This window comes from Pocillopora verrucosa, chromosome 4, assembly GCF_036669915.1.
Source record: "Pocillopora verrucosa isolate sample1 chromosome 4, ASM3666991v2, whole genome shotgun sequence".
Lineage (NCBI taxonomy): Eukaryota > Metazoa > Cnidaria > Anthozoa > Scleractinia > Pocilloporidae > Pocillopora > Pocillopora verrucosa.
In genome coordinates this window covers 9,321,436-9,335,435 of record NC_089315.1, presented here as the reverse complement: position 1 = coordinate 9,335,435, position 14,000 = coordinate 9,321,436, and the positions used below count along the sequence as shown (strand labels likewise).

Below are 14,000 nucleotides of genomic sequence, written 5' to 3'. Positions count from 1 at the left end.
CCAAGTGGAAAATATACTCCTTTGACCCTCTTACCTGAACCTTAACCCTCAAAATCCTACCCCCTATATATCTCATCTTTTTTATTTGAATATTTGTGTATCCCATCTTCATAAAATAAGGTACTTTCATTGGATAACACACTTTACTAATAAATAAAAGAAACACCATTTCAATTTATTGAAGTTCTCTTTAATTTTCAACTTAAACAGAAATTTACCTTGACTTTGCTTTTGTTTCTTTGGGTGTGGGTGTGTAGAAAAAAATAGTTGGTATAAACAATTGAGCCCTTGTGATTTCTAGAAACTAACTTGGATAAAAAAGTGAGCATTTTTTTAAAACTGTAACATGTATAAATATCAATGAAACTTGAAATAAAAAAAAGAAAAAACAGCTCCATTAATCTCCTTCCAGATTACTATCAGAAAGTTTTCATGATCACTCTCTTTTTTCAGTTTCTTGTACCCTTTTTCCATATACCTTATGCATCGACCTGACTGATAAAATATCTAAGTATGTTCTCAGACTAAAAACCTTAAGTAGAACTGTTCACAGAACTATTTTTGAATGCAAAAAAAGAGTGTACTAAGTTATAAACATAAAATTTTCTCTCAAAGTTAACAAATGCATTAAAAATATCATTCAATGATACTACAACACTCATTCTGAATGGGTGAGTTCCTCCTGAACAAGACTTCTAGTCAACATCATCTATGATAGGTTGCTAGGAAAGACAAAATCAAAATTAGTTTAAACTAATGATACCAAAAAGATATCTGCTAAAAGATCTTACCTTGTTCTCAACCCACTCACTTGCAATATCTAAATGTCAATTCTCTTCACAATTTTCTATACATTTCTATTTATTTAACTGTTGAGAAATTGATGTTGAATTGATTTGAATTGAAATTGGAATTTATTGACATTGAAATACATTCAAATTGAAAGAAGAAATTCCTTTCATCACTCCTAAAAATGAAAGAGTTAAAAGTCAAATTCCTTAGTTAATGATTACTTGTGACTGTGACTGTGTAACAGGGGGTCTCTTCAGAGGAATTGCCAGTGTAATATCATCATAAACAAAAATTTAGACACCTAAACCTAAACAAGGTGTAAAAACAGGGTCTAGTTAAGAGCATATTGAGTTACCAATTGAAAGCAGCTATTTCACTGAGTACAAGTCTAGATAAAACCAACAAAGAAGAAGTCTAGTGCAGCTGGTCCTGTTTTCCAAAACATACATCATTGATATGAATCAGAAGCAAAACTGGTGAAATTCTACAAATTTGTTTCGTGCAAGACCAACTTACTAATTCCAATAAGCATATTAGATGTTTTACACACACAAAAAATATATGCCATGTATGACCAGGTATAATAAAAAAAACTGCACCAAGGTATTGGGTATGATTGAGACCCCTTTGAAAATGTATTCTTTCAAGTCAGATATTAATCAAAAAATTCTAACTATTTCTCAAGGCAGGATACTCAACACAATCATTTTGCTTATGTTTCAATTATGAATCATGATACATATCTACCTGGTCAGCATGATTTGTCATGGGAGTGCCATAAGGGTGCACACGTGATCGTCTTCCATAAGCTGTTAGAAAAAGACGGATATCAGAAGATACTTCAGAACATTAATTTTCATGTCTTTATGATCTGGGTGACTAAAAGAAGCTGAGTGCTGAGTGAATCTGCTTCTAAGTTTGCTTCTACTAGTCAAGCTGATTGCCAGCTTCAAATGCCCACCTGAACTGTCTTATTGCCTTCCAAGACTTTCTTTCAGTCTATCCATCTGTGGCTTGTTTGTCTTATAAAATTGATTGTCTTCTACCATTATTTGGCAATTTCAGACTTCCTCATCATTCACCTACATATTCATGCGATATTCTGATCCTCTATCTGTCTGTTTATTCCTGTATCTTCACAGTTTCTTTAATAAACTTACCCCCTTTATTCGTGTACCTGTTACCACTCTGTGTAAAGTTTGACTGTCTTCTCCCATTTCTGAGTGCTTTCTTACTTAACTAATTGGAAATCGGCCATCAAGGATTTTTCTACTATGTTTTCTGCATGTCTGTTTGTCTGCAATTTATCTGCCTGTCTGTCTGTCTGTGTCTGTCTGACTGACTGTCTATTCTTATCTTAGGTACCTTCTCTATGATCTCTGCCTTTTCCAGTAATGCCAAGCTGCACAGCCAATCCACCAATGAACATGACTGGGATAAGACACAAAATCAGCCATGTGTACCAACAAGTGGGCAAATCTGACTTGTCAAAGTGGCCTACAAATTCAAAGAGAATTATCAAATAAACCCCATGAGGCATCATCCACACCAGAGGACAATATTGTCCTCTGATCTCAAAAGAAACTGTTTGCGGGGAGGCACACCACAAGGGTACTCCTGAACCAAGCAAATCATTCTCAAATATACTGGAAAACCAGAAAAATAACATTAAATTTTTACACTCTCACATCTGGATGTATATTCTCCATACTGCTCTCTATACATTTCATAGGAGGCTGACAAGGAGAATTTGTTAATCAAGACCTTCTATGGTTAATGATAATTTCCCAAAGTCAGTTGCATCTTTAAAGTTATGCATTATTGCCCTAAATTGAATTATTCTGTAGATGCATGACTGTTCTTGGCCTCTCTCTAGTGAGCAATTGCTCCCAATTGCCTAACATTTATTTGGAAATGATTCACTGACAAGTTTTAAACAGTCAACTCACCATGCAGAATGTTGACTGAGTAGTAGAGTGATCTGCTGTTCTCCACAAAGTAGTCAAGGCCATTAATACAACCAAAAGCTCCCAGGAATGAGGAGGCTATTACAATTACCACCTTAAACAAGAAAACACATACACAAACTGAAGAGGTCAGCTTTCACAACACCCAATTGATGTAGCTCTAAAGATTCAACAAAGAGGTTTTTTTTTAACTTTCGAAAGGATACTTCTTCATACCATGCTTGTAATTCAATATTCAAAAATGGAGTCTCCAAACTAGTTTTTTAGTTACAGTATGTGTACATAAAGCTGAGATGAAAGGCTTTTCTAAGAAGGCGTGGTGTTGCTACAGTCACAGTGGCCTTCCACACTAAACTAACAAGCCAATAATAATATCATTAATGTGAGCATTTTCATAGAGACACAGCCCTGTCAGGTCATGTTGATGACATAGCAAATTTTAAATGATTTAATAACCATGCATAGTCATGGCCATGGACTACTCCATCTTTTTCCCCAATTCTATTTGCTGTCTGTTGTTAGCTTTGTATACAGGGTAGTGCTCGTACACCAAAAGAAAAAATTAATCAATGCAACTTTTGTATACCCTCTGTATGCAGAGAATAAGGACTCCTCCCACAATGGCAAAAGCACAAAGAACAATGTAAGGCAGCCAGGTGTGTTCAGACAGGTATTCTGAATGTTTATAGAGAAGTGGCAGACAAACCATGCCCACAAACCATCCCATGGTTGCACCTAATACAATCAAGTAGAGAGAAAGTGTTAACAATAAAAGTCAAATACAACAAAGGAAATATAAAAATGTAAAAAAAACTGTTACATTTGAAACATGACAATATGATAGGGTAGTAAAGTGTCACATGCAACTGAGTAAAATGCATTGCATTACAATAAAGTGGCAGTCTAGGAGAGGGTCCTCCCCTAAATTTAGACCTAAAACCTTTTCACCGAGAATCTTTTTTGGCTGATTTATTTTTGAAAGGGACCCCATACTGTGTATATAACTCAAGGTCTGGATCTGCCACTTTATTGTGGGTAGTAATGAACCGTGTGCATTTCATTGGTTGACATCTTTGTGATAAAAGTTTGTTCATTTAAAGTTTTGCTGAGAAACGAATAAATGAATTCAGTTTTTAAAGGGTTTGTTTGAACCAAGCCTTTACACCCTCATGTGCATAGCCATCATCTTGAGTGAAAATCCCCCATTAAAAAATATATCAAGTTAATATTTCCTTCTAAGCATGCTAGGAGTGGAAGGACACAACAAAGTAGATTATAATAATCACTTTTTAATGGCTCATTTTCCACTTCCCTGTTAAGAAATTGATGTTAAAGTTAAACTGAGCCTTACCAAGAATAAAAAGTCCCAGATAAAAAATACACAGTGTCAATAGCCCTGCAACGATCCCAACACCAACAGAAGCACCAAGAAATATCTGAAACCATCAACAGAAAAGAATAGTCTTTTCTTTACGTCAAATCAATAACTCTAATTATTATGCTCTGCCCTCTCTCTTTTAAGGTTAATAGAGATGGAGTCTCTGGAGAAGAAAATTTGCTCACACTACTAGAACTCATACCAGTTTCACAACATGAAGGGAATAGGATATTTACTGCTTCCCCAGGGTAGGGTGCTAGTTGTAAGGTACCTCCATAATTTTTCAGTTTACCTTTGTTCGCTAGTACCAAACATTCATACTCCTGGATGAAGAGATGCATTCTCAAGGCAAAGTGTCTTGCCCTAGCACACAATTCAGTGACCCTGGCTGCACCTCACACCCAGCCCTTTTGATTCAAATACCATTACCCTTCAACCATCAGACAAGCCCAGTGTAGATCAAGGAATTAATGTTGGAATGGTCTAAACTTTAGTTCAGTTAATACAGAATGTTTTTGTGTTACATTAGAGCTTAGAAATACTTTAAGGTGAGTAACTAAAAATTACTTCAAGTTGAGGGGTAAAATGTTGTCCTGTTGCTGGAAGAAATTGATCTCAAACAAGTAGTAAAAAACCCCAAAGTTCTGATGGGAGGGGTTGCTGTTCCCCTTCAGCTCTTCTCCTACTAGTGAAGCTGACCAAATTCAAGCTGCCTCTAGCAAGACTGAATTTATAGACAATAGTAATAATTACTCTTAAAGAATCATTGCTACTAGAGTTTTAACTGAAGGAATACCATACCTGATCTTTGTGCTCCAGAAATTTCCCAGATAGATGTTCCGTGAGATATCCAGAGCATAACATATAGGTGAAGAAAAATCCTGTTAGGAAACCAGCTAAGAAAAGCATAAACTTGAATATCCGGTATCCTAAAAGGAAATGAATTTAATACAATAAATATTACATAGATTTTATTGCAAATGCACATTTGTATATCTAGAAATAAGGTATGTCATTAACAATAGTAATGACCCCAAAAAATTTTTTTACTGAAATTATGAATAAAATTTTTTTCCTATCAGTTTCTATCATTTGAGCATATGTTATCTTTTTTATTTTCCCCCACCTTTATACTGAATGTTAATCACTATCTTGAAGTACTCAATACAAGATATCAGCAATACAACAATTTACAACTATCTTTTAAACTGCTTTTTTCTTTATCTAAAATTTACTTGAACTCAAAACGGTTTAGTTCAGCTCATGTATGCCTTGCAGACCTATTTCGATATGCACATAAAAATATCGTGTTCACCGAATCAGTTACTACTGAAGAAATGTAAAATGGTTTCTGTGTTTACATAGCCTGATGTAAACACGCAGGAGGTTGGGAGAACATGAGATAAGCGTAGGAAACCATGACGTGAAGCAGAGTGGTCTCCAGCTTATCGAGTGTTCTCCCAACCTCCCAAGTGCTTACATCAGGCTATGTAAACACGAAAACCATTTTACATTTCTTTTATAAAATAACTAATGGAAAAGGAACAAAAACTGTGTTTATATACGCTCATGTTAAAATGGTTTTATGGCCAATCAGAGCACACGTACTATTTGAATTATTTTATAATATTTATTAATTCGAATAATAAATGTTGTGCTTGTGTGACAACATTTGTTTATGGTAACATTGGGTAAAATTTCCGCACAGCCCCATACTACATTATGCATTCAGTTCTTGAATAGAGAAAACAATGACAAAAACAATACATTTCTATTGGGAAAACAGATTTGTTTTACAATAGTATGGGGCTGTACGGAAACTTTACCTAACATTGTTGCTGACTATTCTCGAAATAGTCAAAGTTTTATTGTTTTCAAGGCAATGAACTGTTTTTCATTTTCATAAATTCATAATTTGCATGCACTTATGGTAGGTAAGATGTATTTCGAAAGCAGGTAAACAGGGGCGTCAGAGCAACTCATACCGTTAATTAGAACACTAATATAGGTAACTTTTCGTTTAAACTCAAACTGGATGGCCTAGAAATTTTATTCTTTAATGTTTCCCATGTAACCCAATGTCTCTTACCAAAGAAGCAAATGAGCGATCCCAGCAGAATGGCTATTGCAGCCAAAATGCAGTTTTGAGTGTCGTAAGAATTATGCAGCTCGCAATCTTTAGCGTCTGGTTCCAGAGTTGGAGTGGAAGAGACTAAAAAGTCCGATGCCAAATGCATTTTGTAACTTGAAGGATTCGGGCAAGCGCTCGGATGTTCGGTAAAATGAATATGACCGGAGGTAGCACTGCTCTTCTTGGGAAGACCAACGTCACGGAAGTCCCAAGATCGGGTCTATGTCCCTTGGGGACAATATTCGCTGGTACTCAGATTCTCAATGGTGAACCTATATTTCCTTGGAATTCTAGCACAGAACGGGGCTCTCTGACAATATCTCTCAGAAGCACGTGAATGTGCGCGTGAAACATGATGTTCACCTTCTATCAATGATAGGAGAGTTTGTATCGTTTGGATGTCAACGTTTGCATTGCGGTCGAACTGTGGATCAAATTTCCCACCGGCGTAACACCAGATAGGGGCTGTCCTGGTGTACCAGTACAAGGGAGAATTCTTATTTTTTTCATATCCATACATGGAGTTGTGACGCAGTTCGTTAATGTTTCGATCCTTTGTGTACCGGTACACGAGGACACAACCCACCAGATAGAACACTTCAGTGGGTAAGTTTTCATTTAGTTTCATACTGTAGGCCATAACATTTGTTCCAAAATGTCCCTTGTCTAATACTATGTCACTTACCGAAGAAACAAATGAGTGATCCTAAAAGAATGCCGATTGAAGCCACACTGCAGCTTTGCGCGTCATAATAATTATACAGCTTGCAGTCATCAGTGTCTGGTTCAAGGGTTAGAAGGGAAAAGACAGAATAGTCTGCTACTAAATGCATTTTTAATACCTCGACGGATTCGAGTAAAACAAAGACGTTTGGCCCTGAGGCACACATTTCTGCTGCTCCTCTTCCGACTCCAATGAGTATCATTATTACTCTCGCTGCTCCATGAGTAATTAATTGAGGAAATTTAAATCACACGAACCTTACCAAAGTATAAAGAGAAGTGGGTTGGCGTGTTTTGACAACAGTTTTTACAAATTTATTTGACAATTTCTCTCTTTTCTACAATAGTAAACAACAATGTTAAGTATAATGCTATTTACAAACTAACAATGCAAATAAATCGTTCTCTACAAATTTTAAAACCAAAATATTTAAAAATGAAAGTATTCGTTTAAATCTATTTCTGACAAACCTCACATTAACCTTTTGACCTCCAGAAGTGATTAACATGTAACTTCTCCATAAAATATCCACATATCCGGTAAACAGGTAATGAGAATACACAAACTTATCAGGTAAAAGTTGTTATCTTCACCTAACACTGAATTCTCTTCATTATTTAACAAAGAAATGTGTAGAAGCTAGAGAGAAGAATTAAAAATCAGATCTAAGAAGTTAGAGGGTTTAGTTTCCAGGAACTAATAAAAGTAAATTTATCCACTGCAAGCTGAGGACCATCCATGTACCTCAAGACCAAAATCAAGGCACTGAAATATTGCTCACTAAGATTAATTTCAGAATTGATTCACCCTCCCTTAAACCACTAGAACAGGACAAGAAACTCTAAAACCATCTTTTTTTTTTCTCAAATTGTCACGGGTCTTTGAAAAAAAAGAAAATCCACATGTTCCTCTTCTCCCTAAAGCTTTGGTGTTGCTATGGATGGGCTAAAATACTGAGGAGGTGTTAGGGGGTTAGCTTTTCTCTCATCCCATTCCTATGGTTAGGATTTTTATGATACTCAAACATGGACATAAGGGCACTTCTAGTGTTTCAGAAATTAAAAAAAAAAACACAAAAAACAAATGTACAGAAATCTCCAAATTTTTTGGGGGCATCTAACAACAAGTGAGGGTTGTTCACGATGATATGATCAAGATGGTTATTTTACAGTTAAGTCCAAAAATTCAATTCTCTGCAACAAGCTGGTTTTAAGTGTACAAAAGAAAAGTTGCTACCAACCTACTAATAATTTGAAAATTATAGAGATCCTTTTCCCAGAACAATCAGACTACTGAATTTTCCTTGAAAATGTGATGCTATCATAAAACATGGCACTTCTACTGAGCATCTTAGTTGCTCCTAGGAAAAAGCTCTTAAAACTTAATTTGACAACAATATGACAGAGTGGTAGTCAAATTTTCACTTAAAAACAAAACAACTCCCTGTGCAGAGCACTCTTATAAGGACAGAAACATTTGAATTATCATGATGATCTGTTCAGGGTGTACTAGATCAATAAGAGGGACACCTGACATATTCTCACCATGATAGTGAAAGTAAAGGATTCTACAACTAAATTTTCTTGGTGTCCTCTGACTCTTGAGTACTGTTTAATCATAGTCTGTCAAAATGGGCCGCTGGTGAAAAGAAAGATGCAGAATGTCAATCAAGAATTGCCCAATAAATTATCAGATGCAACCCTCATAAAAACTTAAAACCAAATCAATCAAAATATAATTAGTCTGGGGGTGGCAAGTTATGTTCAACTGAAGTTGCTGTAGCAAGGTCCAGCTGAGAGAATATCTTGAATAACACTTCCCCCTTGAAAGGTATTACACATACAAGACAAGTGTCAATAAGACAATTGAATGATAAATAATTACAACTTTCTTTACAAAGATTTAAAATTAGCACATATGGATAAAATCATGTAATGTGCATTTGTCAATGCTATGAACCCAAGGTTTCAAAAACTCAGGATATATCAGATTTGGCTTCCTCTGTGGACAACAAAGTAGCACCTGGTTATATGATTGTTCAAGCAAGTGTGGTCTTGGAAATGACTTTTGGAAGTGACAATGTGACAAAATTTGTCATAGCATAAACCTATGATAAAGACTGCTCCAGTTTTGAAATCATCAGCTCCTGTCATTGGCAACAATGTTCATAATAACTACCCTCACCAGACAATTCCTGTTCAAAAGCAACTCACAGGCTCAAGCCATTTACAGTGGAATAACATATACCTGGTCCGAGAATTCCTGCATGGGAGTTGCTGTGTAAAGATTCCTTGAACTCCTGCCATAAGCTGTTTAATACAATAGCAAAATCAGCAAAGGATTTAAGGGGTAATCATAAATAAAATTGGTTGTAGTAGTATTTCAAGTGACAACAATAAGTCTAAACACTAGCAGTAATAGAAAGTTCAAGAAGTCAGAGAACAACCAGGGTTTTATTCTTTTCACTGGCTAGCAGTTTGTTTATCCATCAGGCCCCTACTGTTCAAAGGGTGAATTACCTTATCATTACCTGATAAATCTCTAAATGGTGGATAGCAAAGAACGTTTTGTTAACTCTTATCCACTGGAAAGCCATTTCTCCATTAGATAACATTATCTGTTTTCTGAACAACTGGCTAATTGCCAAGCTGTTTAGCCATGACCTCATTTAATGTTTTGCTTCATAAAACCAAGAGATATCCACAAAAGCAAAAAGTTCTTGCTTACAACACAACATTCACACTTATAATAGACACAATCCACAAAAAAAAATACATTACACTTCTCAATCTGCTACATGCAGCCTGAAACACAGTGATTATAAGAATAACTGAACCTCAATTATTGAACCAACCGATATTACTAATTTTTTCATATAATACAAAATAGGTACTGACACCCTCCACGACACAATACTGTAAATTGTACTACACTTTTTAATGATGATAACAAAAATTAGATAAATCAGTGCTGTTCTTCTTCTTCTTCCTCTTCTTCTAATAATGCTAAAAGCATGTTTATCCACAGAAGCTTTATCATTCAGCCATTCTTACCTTCTCTATGATCACTGTTCTTTGCAGTCTTACAAAATTGCACCACCAGCCCAGCAATGAACATGACTGGGATAAGACCTAACACCACCCAGGTATACCAGCAGTGAGGCAAGGCAGACTTTTTGTAATGACCTACAAAATAAAGGACAACCTCAGCATGAAATGAAACAACAGAACACTGGAAAAGTTGATTATCAGTACCATGAACACAAGGAGAAATTCTCTGTATTTACACATTTCTGCAAATATGATTTTTTTCTCCTTCTCTACACAAGATGCATGTCCTACACTCTGTTATGATAGAAGAAAATTTAATGAAAAGGCTTCTTGAAAACCTTTCATTGATGAAATTTCTTGAAAATGATCTTGACCTAGAAAATGATTCTTATATGGTATCGTCAAAGATTTCAATTCATGGAGACACCCTTGTAAAATAGCCAGTAAATACATCTGTTATTTGGGCTTTATTCCCTTAAAGTTAATTCTTGCAAATTCTTGTATGGAAGGCAATACTAGGAAAGGACCTTTTTTTCATCTTCTACTTCTATCAGAAATTAATGTGCTGTGTACTATGCAATATGACCAGGAACTTGGAGGAGGTGCATGCAAAAAAAAACCTCGCAATTTATACTCATTTTAACTCTTCACTTACCATACAAAACACTGACTGAGTAGTACAGCACTCTGCCATTTTCCACATAGTAATCAATACCATTGACACACCAAAAGGCTCCAGAGAAGGATGTAGAGATGACAATTATTACCTTAAAACCACAATAATAATCATAATTGATTGGTCAATATCTCATTCATGGTTCTACAAAAAATCTAACATGTTTCTTCATGGAAGGAAAAATGTTATTTAAAATGCAAATTCAGGGACCAACTTGGTCAACAGGGTGTCCCATACACATCAAGAATAGCACATGAAAGGTGGAGTCAGCAGTTGAGCTAAAGGGCTTGTCAGACCCGACCTTATCCTGGTTTCTGCTGCATGGAGTGACCAGGAGTATTATTACTACCTCTAGATGGGATGCTGCTTTATTGCAGGGTAACCCCCCCTTCCTTAACATTTCACCAGGTTCCCCTGTCAGTTGCCTGCTATCTATGTATGCTTGTGGGTGGAGTGAGGCACATACGTGCAGGGTGATCTTCAAACCTTTGTGTAGTGGTGATTTAACATATAACAGACCATTGCTCTGACAAATTAAGTTTACATGGGATCCAACAGTTACTTTAATTACCTCTGCTACATTAACTGTCTAAAATAAAACATAACCTGGAGAACTTGGAAATATTTAGCTACCTTAATATCTCAGAACAAAGGTTACCTTCTGTATACAGAGAATAAGAATTCCTCCTGCGATGGCAAATGCACAGAGAATGACATAAGGCAGCCAGTTGTGTTCAGACAGGTATTCTGAATGCTTGTAGAGAAGAGGGAGAAATGCCAGGCCTACAAACCATCCCATGGTCGCACCTGAACATATGAGAACAGAATATATTTAAACACATTTATAAACATCAAAAACAAGATCGTAATAAGATGTTTTAAGCAAAAGGTCAATCACGTACCAAGAGCAAATAATCCAACATAGAAAATACAAACTGTCAGCAATCCAGCAATAAGACCAACTGCAGCAGAGATACCAAGGAATATCTGCAACAAGAATGAGATGATCAGATTTTAAACTTACCAATTGGTAAACCCAAGTAAACTGTTACCAATGAGTGAGCTTCTATAAGTATATTAACACTCAAGCATCTTTGAAATTCAAAATTAAAATACCAGTACAAAGGAAATAACAATTCCCATAGATCAAAATCTGCAAAATGCCTTTACTTTTTCAAATACAATATTATTATAAACTCTTTCAATAATTTTGAAAAATGTTATGTTGGACAATCCTCATGCCTTTTCATTTTTTCCTACTGATAATATCAGTTTCTTTCCTCTTGGCTGATTTTTTCCAATTTAGGTCCTTTTTACCTCCCTACATTTTTTCATCCCAAACCTTCAACAACATACAAAGACAGTTTTAATTCTATCCTCTAAACCCTTATTCTAATAATCAGCCTGGTTTATAGAAAGCTAGGCTTGTGGCTGTTCATCAATCTTTCTATCTTTTGCACTTCTCCCAATCATTACTATAAAGCCCAAACAAAACCAGCAGCTACACAAGTTTGAGACCTGAAACACAGTGGCTGGCTAAGATACACTAGCTTCTCAACACTAAGAACTCTCAGGAAAAAAAATAAAAAAACTACAACACACAAACACACACTAAAACAGAACTGAAGCACAGAAAGAGAGCAGGAAATGCATTCATGGAATCACCAACAGCATCTTTAAAAGACTGAGATTACTGAAGAGTTTGGCTGAATATCAGGGTCTCAAAGAGGATAACTGGAATAACAAATTAAAAAATCACTGCATAATGATCTGCTTGAGTGGGATTAGTATGAAAAGACTAGTCAAGATAAATTTATCAACATACCTGATGTCTATACTCAAAAGATCTTCCAGACAGCTTCTCAGTGAGATATTCTTGACACAACACATAAGTGAAGCAAAATACCACCAGAAATCCAACAAGGAACAGAACAAGTTTGAATAAACGATATCCTATGAAAAATGTGAATAATTGGATTTGCTTGTGCATATCAAAAGAACCCCCTCTATTATAGTTTGCTGACTTGTTACAAGCTTAAAGCAAGATTTGAGTAATACTTACCTATTACCTTCCAAGATTTGAATTAATAGAAATCATTCAATATACAGTTACTTGAGCTATATTTCCTTGTAAATTAGTTTACAATTTTTAATCATATAGTACCAGAGCAATATCCATATATTATCGGTATCTTTTTACTAGATAAAGAAAAATTGATACTGTATCTACAAAGTGCTCTTTAAAATTATCTCTGAATAAAACCACTGAATGGATAAAGCAACTCGACACTTTCCATAGAAAGAGGGCCATGTCAAAAAGTATTGCAAGTTTACATGGAACTGGTACATATGCTTACTTAAGATTGTTGCATAAGCATTCTCTCAACCTTGCGAATTTGTAACTCTGTTGGTTTTTTCGTCTTGCTGTGAGGACCTATGTGTGTGGGGGGGGGGGGGGGGAGAGAGGGGGAGGAATTTGGGTAAGAAGAAAGTCCGTTGCGAAGATGAAGAGACCATTTCCTTCTCACTAGGTTTCCTTTACTAACCGCCCACACCTTTACCAAAGTTTTAGTCTCAGCACGTACGATCCTTTGAGCCCCCACTAACAGTCAGCAATTTGTTTATGGCCGCCATATTTGTGTGCGCGCAGAGACACCAAAGCGATAAAATTGAAACAATTATTCGAGTTACTAAGGCACGAAACCGTAAAAAAGATTGTAAGACTCAAATTTCTGTAGCATAACTGAGTTTTTATTTTATAGCCATTCCAATTAATTTTCCATGGCGTAATTAAGCACATAATAAGTTATCTGAGGGTATCGTACAGGTAGTTGTTATACATAAACGATAGCTGAGTTCAGTTTTCGGTCGAATTTACACTAAATACGAAAAAAAGAAGATTCCAAGTCTCCTCATCTATAAACAGTAAGTTTCTCACCGTAAAAACAGACAGCTGTTCCCAACAAAACGCTGATTCCAGCCAGAACACAGCTCTGTATGTCATACTCGTTATGCAGCTTGCAATTGCCTGTGTCTGGTTCCACGCTTGGAAGGAAATTAGAAGCCATTTTTAAGCCTCTGATGATACAGGGCTCGCAAGAAATGAACGAATTTGTAAGAACACAACCTCGGACAAAAGCCGTAGGTGACAGACCATCTGTTAGGTGTATTCCCCACAATCCTTCATGGGTGTTGACCGTTGGATGCGAACGCATTAGCAAGCATAGGGTGATTGGCTAAGAATATCTGAAAGTCATATATTTAAATTGCGGATAAAGACGT

At 36.0% G+C, this 14,000-nt stretch overlaps 2 protein-coding genes and 1 long non-coding RNA gene across 3 annotated transcripts; 1 reads left to right on the top strand and 2 right to left on the bottom strand.

Annotated features, from left to right (window-relative positions):
- Positions 1 to 183: 183 nt before the first annotated feature.
- LOC131795702 (transmembrane protein 198) lies at positions 184 to 6,692 on the bottom strand. The gene is made up of 8 exons (XM_059113312.2): positions 6,227 to 6,692; positions 4,939 to 5,066; positions 4,111 to 4,195; positions 3,346 to 3,494; positions 2,742 to 2,853; positions 2,158 to 2,289; positions 1,540 to 1,601; positions 184 to 722 (listed from the first exon to the last, which is right to left on the bottom strand). Exons 1-8 carry the CDS (start codon positions 6,372 to 6,374, stop codon positions 696 to 698), a joined length of 843 nt encoding a protein of 280 aa, XP_058969295.2. The 5' UTR covers positions 6,375 to 6,692; the 3' UTR covers positions 184 to 695.
- Positions 6,693 to 6,788: 96 nt separating this feature from the next.
- LOC136280266 (uncharacterized) lies at positions 6,789 to 10,702 on the top strand. Its single transcript, XR_010717209.1, has 3 exons — positions 6,789 to 6,874; positions 8,893 to 9,341; positions 10,073 to 10,702. It is a non-coding gene; the product is annotated as an uncharacterized lncRNA (long non-coding RNA).
- On the bottom strand, positions 7,294 to 13,864 carry LOC131795703 (transmembrane protein 198). The gene is made up of 8 exons (XM_066165249.1): positions 13,657 to 13,864; positions 12,544 to 12,671; positions 11,621 to 11,705; positions 11,377 to 11,525; positions 10,698 to 10,809; positions 10,046 to 10,177; positions 9,240 to 9,301; positions 7,294 to 8,630 (listed from the first exon to the last, which is right to left on the bottom strand). Exons 1-8 carry the CDS (start codon positions 13,784 to 13,786, stop codon positions 8,604 to 8,606), a joined length of 825 nt encoding a protein of 274 aa, XP_066021346.1. The 5' UTR covers positions 13,787 to 13,864; the 3' UTR covers positions 7,294 to 8,603.
- Between the last annotated feature and the right edge of the window lie 136 nt (positions 13,865 to 14,000).

Bases quoted from the DNA above. Each gene is read 5' to 3' on its own strand.
- LOC131795702 (XM_059113312.2), bottom strand. From the start codon at position 6,374: ATGCATTTGGCATCGGACTTTTTAGTCTCTTCCACTCCAACTCTGGAA. The intron at 4,196-4,938 runs GTATGGTATTCC...TGATGGTTTCAG, and splicing joins TTCTGGAGCACAAAGATCAG to ATATTTCTTGGTGCTTCTGT. The intron at 723-1,539 runs GTAGATATGTAT...TGTCTTTCCTAG, and splicing joins TGACAAATCATGCTGACCAG to CAACCTATCATAGATGATGT.
- LOC131795703 (XM_066165249.1), bottom strand. From the start codon at position 13,786: ATGGCTTCTAATTTCCTTCCAAGCGTGGAACCAGACACAGGCAATTGC. The intron at 11,706-12,543 runs GTATGTTGATAA...TTCTTGTTGCAG, and splicing joins CTTTTGAGTATAGACATCAG to ATATTCCTTGGTATCTCTGC. The intron at 10,810-11,376 runs GTAACCTTTGTT...TGTGGTTTTAAG, and splicing joins TTATTCTCTGTATACAGAAG to GTAATAATTGTCATCTCTAC.